General features: G+C 42.9%; 1 protein-coding gene across 2 annotated transcripts; it reads right to left on the reverse strand.

Annotated features, from left to right (window-relative positions):
* Positions 1-4,252: 4,252 nt before the first annotated feature.
* PDCL (phosducin like) lies at positions 4,253-13,602 on the reverse strand. 2 transcript variants are annotated; one of them, XM_060608765.3, is made up of 4 exons: positions 13,357-13,602; positions 11,783-11,959; positions 8,925-9,106; positions 4,253-6,576 (listed from the first exon to the last, which is right to left on the reverse strand). In XM_060608765.3, the coding sequence occupies exons 2-4, from the start codon at positions 11,952-11,954 to the stop codon at positions 6,025-6,027; spliced, it is 906 nt and encodes a 301-aa protein (XP_060464748.1). In that variant the 5' UTR covers positions 11,955-11,959; positions 13,357-13,602; the 3' UTR covers positions 4,253-6,024. The 2 variants fall into 2 exon arrangements, with proteins under 2 accessions (XP_060464748.1, XP_060464747.1); XM_060608764.3 differs by having other exon boundaries at positions 13,399-13,601.
* Between the last annotated feature and the right edge of the window lie 1,052 nt (positions 13,603-14,654).

Consider the following 14,654-nt stretch of genomic DNA (forward strand, 5'->3'; position numbering starts at 1 on the left):
AAACATGCACTTCCATCAATTCAGATCAGAAACCAGAAATAATAGGATACAGTCCCTGTCCCCAAATAATACATCATAGTATTTATGTAAACAAATACAATTCAACTGGGGCAAATACACATGCTGAAGATGGGGTTACCCAACAGGAAATGGAGACAAGATCATTCAAGTCACCAGGACTTCCATGTGTCACATTTAGGGCAAACCTCAAATTTTTTTTCTTAAACTGAATACAAAATGATAGCATGAGAACAACAGTAGATAATGTACTGAGACGTTTCTATGTGTTGAGCAAAGTGCTAAGTACTTTGCTGGTATTAATTCGTGGGCCTGTCATGCAAACTCCTGTTACCCCAGTATATACATGAGGAAACAAAGGTACCGCCAGTTTTTGCTGGAGTCAGGCTCTGAGCCCTCAAAACTTTTCCTAACCAATGTTGCCATAACTCATGGGAGCTCGTGCAGTGGTGTTACTGTTTCTTCCTGAAGAGACACTAAAGACTTATCAAGGATCCAGAGAGGATGGGAGATTTAAGCTGAGTTTTGAAGGATAAATAATGATTTCCCATGCTTCCAAGGGGGCTCCAATGTCTTCAGTAAGGCTTTTCTTTGATAAGTGGAATCGGGGCCTTGTGCAGGATGGACAGTAGATAAACAGATGACATTTATAGGATGTTTACTCTGTGCACACTATGTGTAGAACTTCAACCCGTTGGATGAACCCTGGCAGCAGCCTTCTGAGATAGTTACTGTAACTATCCTCCTTTGGGGACCAAAGCTCAGAGGGACTCAGAAATCCACCCAAGGTCATTCACACGAGCAAACATCAATTCTTGAGGTGGAAGGAAGGAAGATGGGAGCGAGACTTCTTTGATGATCTTTTTATATAGTGTTGGCTTTCAAACTAGGTTAATGTTTTATGTGTTCAAAACAGTTCAATCAAAAAGGATGAAAAAAGCAAATCCAAAAATGGAATCGTGCAGAAACAAATGAATCTACTTTTTTTTTTTCCGTTTTCCATCTATTTTGAGATCCCCATAAAGCTGTTTAACAATTAATTTATTTTTAGTACTATGTAATATGCAACTTGTGGTGTCTTTGAATTTGAAGTCAAGTTATTCACACAAATAAATCTATTTCTATACCAAGTTGACAACATAACCACACAGAAAAAAAATAATTCAGATGACTTTTTTAACTCAATACTGTACATCCTTAGAAGGACGTGCTCTAAGAATGAAGAAAAAAAAGAGGAGGAGGAGGAAGAGGAGAGGAAGGAGGAGAAGAAAGAGGAAAAGAAGGAGGAGGAGGACAGGAAGGAGAGGAAGGAGGAGGGGGAGGAGGAGGAGGCAGAGGAGGAGGAGGAGAAGAGGAAGAAACAGAAGAAGGAGAGGAAGAAGAGGAGGAGGAAGAGGAAGAAGAAGAAAAGGGACGGCAAAGAAATCTTGAAATTTGCATTTAGGGTTGCTTTTGTTAGTGGCATAGGCATAATTATGAAGCTATTTAGTGTGTATTATGTGATGATAAAAATGAATAAATACATGGATGCTGGGAATTGTGTTTCCACTGAAGTATCCATATGAACTCATACATTTTAGAAATCCCTATTTTTCCTCTGTCCACTGAAAGGACCTAGAAGCAGTGACATCCCACTAGCAATGAGCACATAGCACCTGGATTTTAGTTCTAAATGTCATTCTCCATAAAAGGAACCAGAGCTTCTTGGAAAGTGGCTAATTCTAAGTCCTTAGCAGAGAAGTTCCATGTGATTCTGGAACAGCTTAGACCAGAAAGAAGGTAAGTACTCGAAAACTAATGGCTTATCTCAAAAGGAGACAGGAATTGGCTTGCAAAGGCAACCAAAGCCCCAGAAAGAATTATGATAATAGACACTGAATTTTTAAAAATCTGTAAGTTCACAGCATTCCTGGGGGGGGGGGGGGGACAGGGAGGTAGAGTTCTGTTTTGTGCAAGATCAGGTAATAAATGCAAAAGAAAAGACAGAATTAGAAATCACCTTTTGACAAAACCCAGTGTAATAACTTGGCTCAGGCAAGGATCATCAACAGATGCTAAAGCCCTCAGGTAGATGGTTGTTGGGAAAAAAGACACTCGCACAGTCTCAAAGTATCATACCCTTACTACTCACAAGAAGGCAAATAACCTTACAATATGGAGATCTGGCATTCACCACCTTGACCAAGTGATTAAACCTAGGGTCACTGAGCTGACATCACGGATTCCCTGACTTGATTCAGTAAGACCATGTATGTAACATCACTTCTGGTCACATTATTACCCAAAAAGAGGAAATAATTAGAGAAATCAGAGTGTGGGACATTCTGTAAGACGACTGGCCTGCACTTTTTTTTTTTTTATTATTATTTTTTTAACGTTTATTTATTTTTGAGACAGAGAGAGACAGAGCATGAACGGGGGAGGAGCAGAGAGAGAGGGAGACACAGAATCGGAAACAGGCTCCAGGCTCTGAGCCATCAGCCCAGAGCCCGATGCGGGGCTCGAACTCATGGACCGCAAGATCGTGACCTGAGCCGAAGTCGGACACTTAACCGACTGAGCCACCCAGGCGCCCCTGGCCTGCACTCTTTAAAGAGGCACTGAAGGGGTGCCTGGGTGGCTCAGTCGGTTAAGCATCCAACCTCAGCTCAGGTCATGATCTCACCATTCGTTGGGTTTGAGCCCCGTGTCTGGTTCTGTGCTGACAGCTCAGAGCCTGGATCCTGTTTCAGATTCTGTGTCTCCCTCTCTCTGCCCCTCCCCTGCTCTCACTCCATCTCTCTCTCTATCACTCTCAAATATTAAACATTAAAAAATATAAATAAATAAATAAATAAATAAATAAATAAATTCTCTCCCTTTACTTCCTCCAACTATTTTCTTTTTAAATTTTTTTAAACTTACTTTCTCCATTTTTTCTTTTTTAAATTGACCGATTTTATTGTCCCTCGATCATTTGCTTTCTCCACCCAGACTAACATGACATCGTGGAAACGGTGAAAATTTCGGAAGTACATAGACCTGTTTTAAGTCCTGCCCTGCCCACAAGCCCTGTGTAGTCCCTTAACCCTGCTAAGTCTTGGTTTCTTCATGTCTGAAAGTTACTATTTATTTCCTACCTTGAAAGGCTGCCGGTATTCAGTGGGCCCATATGTTCATTATTGAACGTTTATTGATCATTACCAAGTGTCAGACACAGTAGTGGGCACTGGGGATGATAGAAACACATATTTGAAGGCTGTGTTCTAAATATTTTATATGGATTGACTCATGTTACTTATTCTCATTTCACAAATGAAGAAACTGAGGTGCAGAGGGGTTCAGCATCTTGGCCACAAAGCTAGTAAACGTTAGCCTATCATCCCTGGAGTGAACAGTAATTATGCCACGCCCAGGGAGGAAAACAAAGTCTGTGCCTTCACGGGACTCTTGTTCTGGAGGAAAAATGAAATCTGGAATACCACAGGGACATAGTTTAGGATAGACAAGTAGCAGTTTCTCTTCCCTTTCCTCAATTCCATGACTAAAAAGGAGAATCATATAAAGAGGAAGAGATCTGAGCGTCCGCTTTCAACTCCTTCTCTCCCTTACCCAAATAAGTAAGCCGTTTGGTGATAGCTGCTGTCACTCACCTTGATCCATACATCAGTGATTCCCACGCTTGAACAAGCCTCAGAATCACCTGGAGGGCAGGAAAAGTCTGCATCTCACACAGGTTTCCCAGTGAAGCTGATGCCCAGCTCTGGGACCACATGCCGGGAACCACTTCACAGAACAGGTGAGGTAAGTATTGACACTGCAGAGGTGAGGAAACAGGGCTTCAAGAAGGCTGGGTACCTCACCAGGAGCTGACAGGATTTGAACCCAAATCTTTCTGGACTCCCAAGCCCATGCTGCTTACACTACATCAGAGTAAGAGATTAATACTCAAGGATTTTCCCATTCCATGTCTGTTCATTTCATTTTGGAATCTCTGTTCTTGAAAGGCAAAGTTAAGGTTCTGTGAGTGCATATTTTCATTTCTGATTGGAACGAGAGATAGTTTCTAAAAACTATTTTACAAATGCTCCTGTCCCTTCATCCAAGAATTCCTCTTCCAGAAATCTATACTAAGAGAACTATCCAAAATATGGCTCAAAATGCAAAAATGCTAAGTATTTTAGTGAAAAACTGGGAATCTAAATACCCAATATTAAGGAACTGGCTAAATAAATCATGGCATATACAAATGATGGAATATTATGAAGGCATTAAAAAGTATTTATTTAGAATTTTTATTAACATGTCAAATTATTTACGGCATCATATTAATAAAATAGAACACGGAACTAAATCCAATAAGCTCTCAATGTTACTAAAAATAGTGAAAAAGGACTGAAGGAAATAAACAAGAACATTGACAACAGTTATCTCTGCTTCTTCTACACTGTCTACAATGAGTTTTTTAAATCAGAAAAACCATGCACTTTCTTCTTACTGATTAACTACAACAGGTATTTGTGAGACCCTTCTAGTTAGTCAATTCCTGAATAACCAGGAAAAGCAAAACTGAATTCTAAAGCTAATCTTTTCATTCCAGATTACATTTTCCCTGACCTTAGAATGTACACCATTTTAAGCAAAAAAAAAAAAAAAAAAAAAAAAAAAAAAAAGAGGAGGAAAACATTCAAATGACAATCATTATTATAAATACAAATACAAATAGAAAAAAAAAAAAAAAGCCTAGAAAGATTCCTGTGAAAATGATAACGGGAATCATTTTTGGTTGGCGGAATTATAGGACTCGTAAAAGCTCTTTTTAGCTTAACAATTTTTATCACATTTTCTACAATGGACACCTACTACTTCTGTAGTAAAAAGTCTTTGCTGTTTTTCAAGAGACAACCATGAAGCAAATCACAGCACATCTACACAATGGAATATCAAGAGCCATTTTTAAAATGTGGTAGACTAGTAATAACATGAAAAAAATTTTGATACATATTAGCTGACCATACTATAAAACAGTATGTTCAGAATGATCCCATTGTTTTGTTTAAAAACAAACAAGCAAAATGTCTATGTATACAAAGAAAATACGTTGGAAGGAAATATGCCAAAATATTAATAGTGTTTTACCCTAGATGGTTGGATGGGACATTATTCTAACTTTCTTATTTTCACTTTGTATTGCGGCAAATTTTCCTCTGTTGAATATTACTTTTCAAATATGCAAAAAAAAAAAAAAAATTTTTTAAAAAGCTACATTAAACAAAAAAGTCACATTGTTAAATAAGAGAGAGAGAGAGAGAGAGAGAGAGAGAGACAAAGAAATTAGCAAGAGGATCTTATCCAAAGATCCTCCAATTTCAAAAGGCTTCCCAGCTCCAACCCAGCTCTGATGTTTTTAAATCAAGCTGGCCTTCCAGCATCAGGAGCACAGTCAGCCTCAATCCTTCCTCCTATTTAAGACTTAGTAACGTTTCAGCAGGACACTGGCTCCCACAGCAAAGGTCACCCCTCTTGATGGGGCAAACATCATTGTCTGGAACCTTTAAACAAGACCCCGGTAGAGAACATCTGATTACAAGTAAATACAATTTATAATCACTGATGAAGGGGACACACTATTTATGTTGCAAATAACACACTAACTATAGAATTATATTCCCAGGCCTGGCAGAGACCTCTGAGATCATCTGAAGACAATTTCCAGGACACTGTCTTTAGGATGTTATGTAAATATTGACTAGAAACAATAACAGAGATGTCATGCTACAGAATCTTAAGTAAACAGTTCAAAAGCCTGGTTTCCTGTTTATACAGTTTGAAGTCACTTTGTACTGCTAGCCACAAGGTGATTTAGCATTCCAGTTTAATCTAAGAATTTCTTGACTTTACATATAATAAAAGGGACTACAAAGAACAGCTGGAAAGCCACACAACACAGGAAGGAACAAAAACAAATCCACAGACATGTGTCTTCCAGCCCAAACAAGGAGAAATCTATGCAGCTAGACTATCAGTTCAATCTATTTCCAAATCACTGTCCTCGCTGTGACAGGTGGCAGAGTTACACACAGACGTGAGCACCAAGACTTCTTTTTCTGGGAGCAATCCAAATTCCTGTAGAAAAGCTTCGAGGTCCACAGCAAAGAAATCTTCCCCCAGCTGGTCAGTGACACGAACAAAATTGCCAATCAACTCACCCCCCTTGTAGATCAGCAGGGCCGGAAGGGCATTCCTGGTGAAGCGACTGCTGGCCCCAATAACTGAGCTCTTCACCCGGCAGAATTTGACAGCTGGGTACTCGGCAGCAAGGCAAATCATGCAGCCGTTCATGGCTTCGGTCCCCGGAATGCCGTCCTCATAAATATGGACCATGATGAGGGTGCTTTTCTGTTCTTTATCGATCATCTCTAAAAACCCTTCTCCACTGGGGATCTCAAACACCTGCTTGAACTGGGGCCCCTTGTGAAGCTGCTGCCGCATCTCTTCCATCCTCTGCTTCCGGTACTGCTGTAGAAACTCCTCGTCATCTCGGTCCTCATTCATCATGGCAAACTCCTTCAGAGTCATCTGCAGGACGACCAGCAGGTGAGCAGAACAAACACAAACTGAACTCTGTGACAATAGTTAACATGTACCGGGACACGTGGGTGGTTCAGGTGGTTGAGCAACTGACCTCCACTCAGGTCGCGGTCTCATGGTTTGTGAGTTCGAGCCCCCCATCGGCCTCTGTGGGGACAGTGCGGAGCCTGCTTGGGATTCTCTCTCCCTCCCTCTCTCTCCCTCCTTGACTTGCACACGTGCTCTCTTTCTCCCTCTCAAAATAAATAAATAAACTTCAAAAAAAAAATAGTTAACATGTACCACATGCTTATGTTACGTGAGCTCAGTACCATGCCAAGTGCTCTGTATGCATTAAAGCTCGCGGAATTCTTATGATAACCCCACTGGGAGGGGATTTCAATTGCCCCCATCTTACAATTGAGGTTCAAAGACTTGAGATTATCTGTACCAGTTCACGTAGGTACAAGCCCAGAATTCAAACTGGATTTTTAAAAAATCTAGTCTTTTGGTGGCTCAGCTGGTTAAGTGTCTGACTTTTGGTTTTGGCTCAGGTCACGATCTCACAGTTCATGGGTTGGAGCTCCACATGGGGCTCTGTGCTGACAGCATGGAGCCTGCTTAGGATTGATATTCTCTCTCTCTCTCAAAAACAAATAAATAAATTAATACATATATATATATATATATATATATATATAGTCTTTCAGCTACTGTATTATAATGTCTCTCCCTCCAAACAGACATCAATTAATATCACTTCATGAACTTGTTTCTTTTGGTCAGTCTCAACAATAGATTATTTTATCTACTGTTTCATTTTTGTTGAAAAGACAACAGGATACTAAGGAATTTTAAAAATTTAAGAACACTCGTAATTCTTGCTCTACACCCTCCCCACACACACATATATATACAAAAAACACACAGTCACATTCTCTAATACCATATTTTGCTTTTTATTACCAGGCATATGCTGACATCATTTTTGCTTTTATAACAGCAGTTGTGGATGTACCAATTAAGCTATAACCTGCTCTTGCCACTTGGCATTATTACATCACAAATATTTCCCCCTGCTTCTCAATTATTTTTTATAGAATGACGCGTACTGTGCCATATTTTGCTTGACTTCCCCTTTTCTGGCACTGAGCTGGTTTCCAGCTCTGCTCTGCGGTACACAACCCAGGAGGACAGGGACAGAGCTGCTCTCAACCGCCCCATGCGGTCATGTGTTGCTTTATCTGCTCTAATCTCAGCATAAGGAAGCGCTGTGAGCAGCGGGCACACAGCCCTGCCGCCAGCTCGAGACACAAAAGTTGTCTTCCTTCTCTGGGCCTGGTGCGGCAAGACATCCCCACACCCGGAACAAAGCCTACCTCTGCCCAGTCTGGCACCAATCAGATGGTGGAGGCCGGGGACCACAGTAGAGCAGGATGGACATTTCTGCGTCACGGCCAGCACAGCACCGTCCTTCTTCCCAGCCCCCTGCTCCCAGCTTTCCCATCTACCTCGGCCCACCAGAGTGCCTCTGAGCCATTATGGTCAGAAAGTCTAATGCCCTGAAATCCTCCTCCTGCTCCAGGCAAATGACTCCTCATTTAATCCTCTTATCTGCTCCCTGATCCTGGCTGGCATTCCCAGCCAAGAGCTGCTTTGGGCTACAGCCCAATGATCTCAGGCACTCCTTGACATTCACCCACATTCAGAGGCCAGGTGGAAGGGGAAATAAAAGGTCCTTTTGATACAGGGCAAGTAACAGAGGGTCAGGGGCCTATTTCCAAGTATCTTCCAGAGTGTCCATTTGCTTCTACTGTGTTGCCTTGTTAAGAGTAAATTCTCATGAATAGGCTTCAGGTGAAACAGAGCAGCACCATGGAAAGAGCAAAAAAAACCTGGGTGAGAATCCCAGTGCTTATGAGCATTTACTAGTTAGATGCCCTGAGCCAAGTCCCCTCTCCTCTCAAAGCATCGGTTTCATCATCTGTAAAACAGGGATAAAACCACCAACTTCAGAGGGTTATTTCTGGCCCAAGGTAAGACTTCCATAAAGCACTCTGAATGGGCCAGGCACTTTGGGGGCCTTTGTACCCAGAGAGCACTGTGAGGTAGAGGGACTGACCTCACCGGACCCCTGACAAACCAGATTCAGAACAGAAGACACACCCCCACCGTCTCCAGTAGCAGAGCTGAGGTTCAAACCCCAGTGTGTCCGAGTTAGGACGTGACTCTACTTCCCCTGACACTACACAGCTCTGTGGAGGCCAAATCAAACACCTGCACCTCTTGGATCACTGACCCCAGTTGCAACAGCCAGGAGCGTTTCTCAGAGAGGCCCGGGGGGGGCTGCTAATTACCTTCCCACTGATCTTCTCCTGGAGCTCCTTCTGTTGGCGTTGCTCCTCCTCTTCATCCAGATGGGACCTGCAGGTCATTGACAGCTTCTTGATCAGCCGTTCCATTTCCCGGCACTGCTCCTCCCTTTGCTCAGTCTCCAACTGTTTGAAGCGGCGCCAGTCATTTATCACCCCTTTTGGACCTGGGTCGATGGTGAACATGGAGGTGACCAAGAAGAGCAGGCAGAGAATTACGGACCAGCTCACATCTGTCTAACGCTTGCTCCGCCAACTGCACGGTAACGCTCACGCGGGGCAGCAGGGTCCACGTAGTGACGTCCACTGCAGCGTGGCTTGCGATAATTAAGGGGCCGAGCTAAAGGTCCGACATTAGGAGGCGCACTAAATAAGTAATGACTTATCTACTCAAAGGAAAATGAGGCAACTCGTAGAAAGAATGAGGTAGCTATAGGTTTTCTTGCCATAAAAGATGTTCAAATACATTAGGTCAAAAAAATAAAAAATAAAGAGCAAAATGCAGAACAATATCATGGTATGATCATCCAATTTTTAGAAAAGGAATTGCCTGTGTATGTACAAATACTTACAGGTATTCGTATATGTGCACGTACATTTGTATGTTCATAGAAAAAGGACTAAAGAAGAATAAGTCAACCGTTAACAGAAGCTGTCTCTAGCTAGTAAGCTCCAAGAGGACTTGTGAGATAGAACTTCTATTTTTTTCTTTCTACCTTAATACATTCTGTATTACCTGGATTTTTATAACAAGATTGTGGCAGGTTGTTCTGTTATTCAAGATACCCCCAAGCCTCCCTGCCCCTTGCCATGTAACTTGTAGGACCTCTTATGGGATGAGTACACGCATCCCCAGCCCACTGATGTTGGGTTTGGCCACGTGATGTGCTTTGGCCAATGGATTCTGAGCAAAAGATTTATGAGCCATTACGTTTCCAACAGCCCTCTCTTGCTCGCTATACCTGGTCATGAAAAGGCATGTCCCGGTCAGGGGCTGCTCTTTCAACCCTTCCCTAGAATGACAGGACATATGAAGCAAAAGCAGGGCTGCTGACCCACACGAGCAGCAAGTAACACATTTGAGAAATACACCTTCACTCTCACGAGCCACTGAGATTTGGAGGCTATTTGTTACTGCAGAAAAAAATATAAAAGTCTATGTGAGAAAAACTTAAAAATGCTACCAAGAAACACTAAGAAAGACCTGGTTAAATGGAAAAGCAATACCATATTCCTGACTAGGAAGACCCAACATCACAAGGGTGCCAACAACCCCTAAGTTAATTTATATATTTAATGTATTCCCATGTGTGCACGTTCCTAAATTTGCTTTGGAAAAGTAAGAAAGCAAAAGTTGAGGGGTGCCTGGCTGGTTCAGTCAGTACAGCACACAGTACCCAGTCTTAGGAACTCTATCCCATGTTGAGGGTAGAGCCTACTTAAAAAAAAAATTGGGGGAAAATGATGGCACAGAAGAGTACTGAAGGTCAACCGGCCCGACCACGTACTAAACATGTAACACAGTAATTAAAAACAGTGTGATGCAGCACAGTAAAAAACAAATCAATGAAAGAAACTACAAAGTATAGCTAAAGATAAAAATATAAACAGAAATTCAATACATGATAAGACTGACATTTCAAAGCAATGGAGAAAAGACAGCTAATTCAATAAATGGTGTTGAAATAGTGGGTAAAATATGAAAAATACTAACGTGAAGCCCTGCCACATACCTTGCACCAAAATGAATTCCAGATTAATCAATATTTAAGTGTAAAAAAAATCATAAAAGTATTTTAAAAAGGCATGGGAGAACTTTTTATAATCCTGGAGTGAAAAAAGACCTTTTCGGTAAGAAACTAAATTAAGAAACTATAAAATAATGCCTTCAGGTACATAAAAATAAAAATTTTCTGCCCAGAAAAGAACACAAAGTCAAAAGACAAACCACAAATTGGTAGAAATATTTATAGCTCATACCACAGATTAGTTTCCTTAAAACAAAGCTCCCTAAAAAGACCAACCACCAAATTTTAAGAATGAGCAAAGGACAGGAAACTCGCTCTTAAAGTTATAAAAGATGGGGCGCCTGGGTGGCTCAGTAGGTTAAGCCTCCGACTTCAGCTCAGGTCATGATCTCACAGTTCGTAAGTTCAAGCCCTGCGTCAGGCTCTGTGCTGACAGCTCAGAGTCTGGAGCCTGCTTTGGATTCTGTGTGTGTGTGTCTCTCTCTGCCCCGCCCTCTCTCATAAATGAATTAACATTTAAAAAAAATTGTTTTAAGTTATAAAAGAGGTTCAGTGTCCCTCTTGAAAAGGTAGGAAATAAAACTACAGTGAGTTACCATTTGTCATCCATTGAGGATGGCGAAGATCACAAATTCTGGTAACACAGTAGGAGGGCAAGTGTCTGGGGAAAAAACACATTGCTGGTTATAGATAAACCAGTGCCACTTCCACTGACAGCAATTTGGAAACATTAAAGTGTAAAAGTATAAATATGCCATTTCTAGGAATTTATACTAGAATTGGTATATATTGGTATACATTTATACCAATATATGCATACCTATGACTTAAGTGACATCAAACAACTATTAATTTGAGAAGCCGGATTCAAAAGCAGGTCTGTGTTTACTGTGTGTGATCGGTCTGTGCATGCTGTGCACACAAGTCCGCACTGTGCACTGAGATGGCCAGAGCACACACAGGGAAATGCCGACAAAAGGTTATCTCTGGAAGTGGGACTGGAATTAGAGAGCAATGATCAGGAGACTTCTGACTGATACATATTTAATGGACATTTTTTTAAACCTGTTCCCTGGGCTCAGGGATTTCCAGTACCTGTGTTGACTGAGATGCCTTCCCCTGCCAACTCTGCATCTGCAGGCATCGAACTGCCGGCCAGGGCGCCACTGCCTCTGTCCTTGTCCTCGCGGTCGCTGTCCTCATCCTCACTGCTGCTGTAATAGTACTGGAGCTTCTCCCCCAGCAGCTTATCATCCAGGGTTGTCATGGCTCCTGAGAGAGGCAATGTATCAGGCTCTTTGCTGACGTGACCCAGACAGACATGAATCGGATGACTAGGGGCTCACTTATGCTGAGATCCTGCTATTTACAGGACCCTAACATTGACTTTTTTCATAAGCAGGACCTCAACAAATCCATACCATAATTGTGCTCTTTTTGTAGAAGGTAAAACTAAAGCCCAGATAAGGGAAGCTTCTTTGCCAAACTTCACAGCAAACGGTGGAGCTGGGATCAAACCCTAGGATGCTTGACTCCAAGAGACTGAAGGTGTGAGTCACTGTCTTCTGTAAACCATATCCTGTACTAATGTGTTAGCTAGGAGAAATCTGCTTACTGATCGGAGGTTTTATCTACACATACTTTTAGGGTTTTCTACCAACTAAGACTGCTGGGTCATTGAAAGTTGGGTAAGAATCCTCAGGAAAAACTCCAAACAGCAGCATCAAGAGCATGATGCTGAGTCACTGTCTAAGCCAATCACTGATCTGTCTCTTGCCCTCAACATCCCCAGTGGATGGATGGGCTCTGAAAGCCCTACCAACTCTGGTTAAAAGAAGAGCCCGTGATAAGATTTTACTAATTCCCAAGAGTTTAAAGGACAATGGTTAGAACCAAGAGCCTGCATCAGAAGAAGCCAGGGGCATTTGGAGAGAGAGGTGCAGCTTAGCCCCTCACAGGCCAGCTTGCCTTTCCAGCAGGGAGGGTGACAACTCTAGTCCTCTAAGTATCGAAATTCTAGGATTCCTTCATTAAAGACTTCTCACCCGGACTGTTAAACTCCGTTACAAAGTGGCTCTCCCACCCGGCAGGGGGCCTTGAAAGCAGGGACCTCCAAGGCCTAGCACAAGGCCTCCGCACAATTCACTAAGCACTTAAGGACACAGCTTGGATCGGACGGGAATGAGAGACCGCAGTAGAAGACAGAGAAGGTGCACAGGAGGCAGGGTTTACTGAGAGAAACGTGCAGGTACGGGGAGGGGTGGGGGTTTCGGGGAAACAGAACCAAACTTAAAGAGGCATGGCGACTCAGGCGGTGCAAGACCAGCAGACAGACCAGGTAGCGGTGTGCTAGGTGAGGGCGGGGCCTCTGAGGAGGATGGGGCCAGGGCGGGCCAGTGGAGAGGTTCCCGGAGGAGGCGGGGCCAGAGAAGGGCGCGAGGAAGGCGGGGCCTGGGCGGAGTGGGGCTGGGCTGGAAAAAGCGGAAGGGCTCTCGGAGGAGGCGGGCTCGTGGAGGGGCGGGGCCAGCGGAAGGGCGGTGGAGGGGCGCGCGGAACCTTTGGGGGAGCCTGGTGGAGGTGGGGCCAGAGGAGGAGGCAGGCAGAGAAGTTGCAGAGGCCTGGGGGTCGAGGGGGATCACAGACATCACCGAGCACCGGCATTCCATCACCTCCCACACGTATTCTATGCCCGCCGCTTCTTCCCCACTGACCTCAGTGCAGTTACCCGGCCTAGGTCAGTCTGGACGCCTTCGGGCTGGCAGCTTCAGGGACTTCGAAGGAAGGGAGCGCTCGGGTGAACGAAGAGAAGTGGGTCGGCGCCTTGAGCACTAAGAGAAAAGCCGCCGGAGTCCCGACTGCGCGGACCAATGAGGCGGCCTTCCTGCGGTCGGGCAGACACGCTGCCCAATTAGGAAAAGCCTCCTCTGGTGGTTGAAGGAAAGGCTACGGGTCCTCCTTTGGGACAAAACACCTCGACGACGATAATACATTTCAATTTGCTTTGTTTTACTTTAAATGAAAAGCTACACTGCATATACCCAATTCTGAGTAGTAAGAAAAGTTTGTTTAGTTATCTTTGAGGTTTCTGAAATCATTTCACATGTGTTTTTCATTGGTTCTTAATAACATCGCGACTCTTATGACAGACTCAGACGTTAATTTGCCCCAAAATAAAAAAAAGCCCGGTCCTTGACAAAGCTATGTGAATTCCTGAACCGGATTCTAGAACAGAAAAAAGGACACGAACGGGACAACTAACGGAATGCGGTCTATTAACGATAGTAGTGTATCAACAGTTTTAATAATTGTACTATGGTTAAGATGTTAATCTTTGAGGATTCTTGGTGAAGAATATAGGGGAACTCTATGCTACCTTTGCAACTTTTTTTAAAACCTAAAATGATTTCAATTTCTGAGTCCTTATTAAGGTGTCCAGTACACAACCATAAAGTTGGAAGCTTTGTGCAAATTGAATCCTTCAAAACATCCTAAAACAATACTCTAAAATAGGGCTCTTAATTTGACAGAGAGATTCTCAACTTGCGGTTCTACAACCACCTGAAATTGTCTGCAAATTTATTATACGGGCCCATTTTTCCGAGAAGCTGTTTGTTTAGACTATCAAGACTGAGAACTCCCCTCCCCAAATTTAGGAAAAATTATCCCATGGACATCCTATGGTTTTTTGTTTTGTTTTGTTTTGTTTTTGTATTTTTGTTTGCAGAGTGAATAATCTTACCTTAATCAGATCGGTGTGAACAATTAACCAACTGGAGGATGCTTGTGATTTGCTTTAAGTGACAAGCCAGCACCCAGCAACAGAGCCTCTGCATGGCCCATTCCCTGTAAATATCTGTTAAATGAATGCTAGATGGATGCTTTGCTTTTAATTTTCTTGACATCTCCCTGAAGCAGGGATCTTCTTTATCCATGGACTGTCCTTTGTCCTTCAAAATTCACTTTAAAT

The sequence above is a fragment of the Panthera onca genome, chromosome D4 (assembly GCF_046562875.1).
Source record: "Panthera onca isolate mPanOnc1 chromosome D4, mPanOnc1 haplotype 2, whole genome shotgun sequence".
Classification (NCBI taxonomy): Eukaryota; Metazoa; Chordata; class Mammalia; order Carnivora; family Felidae; genus Panthera; species Panthera onca.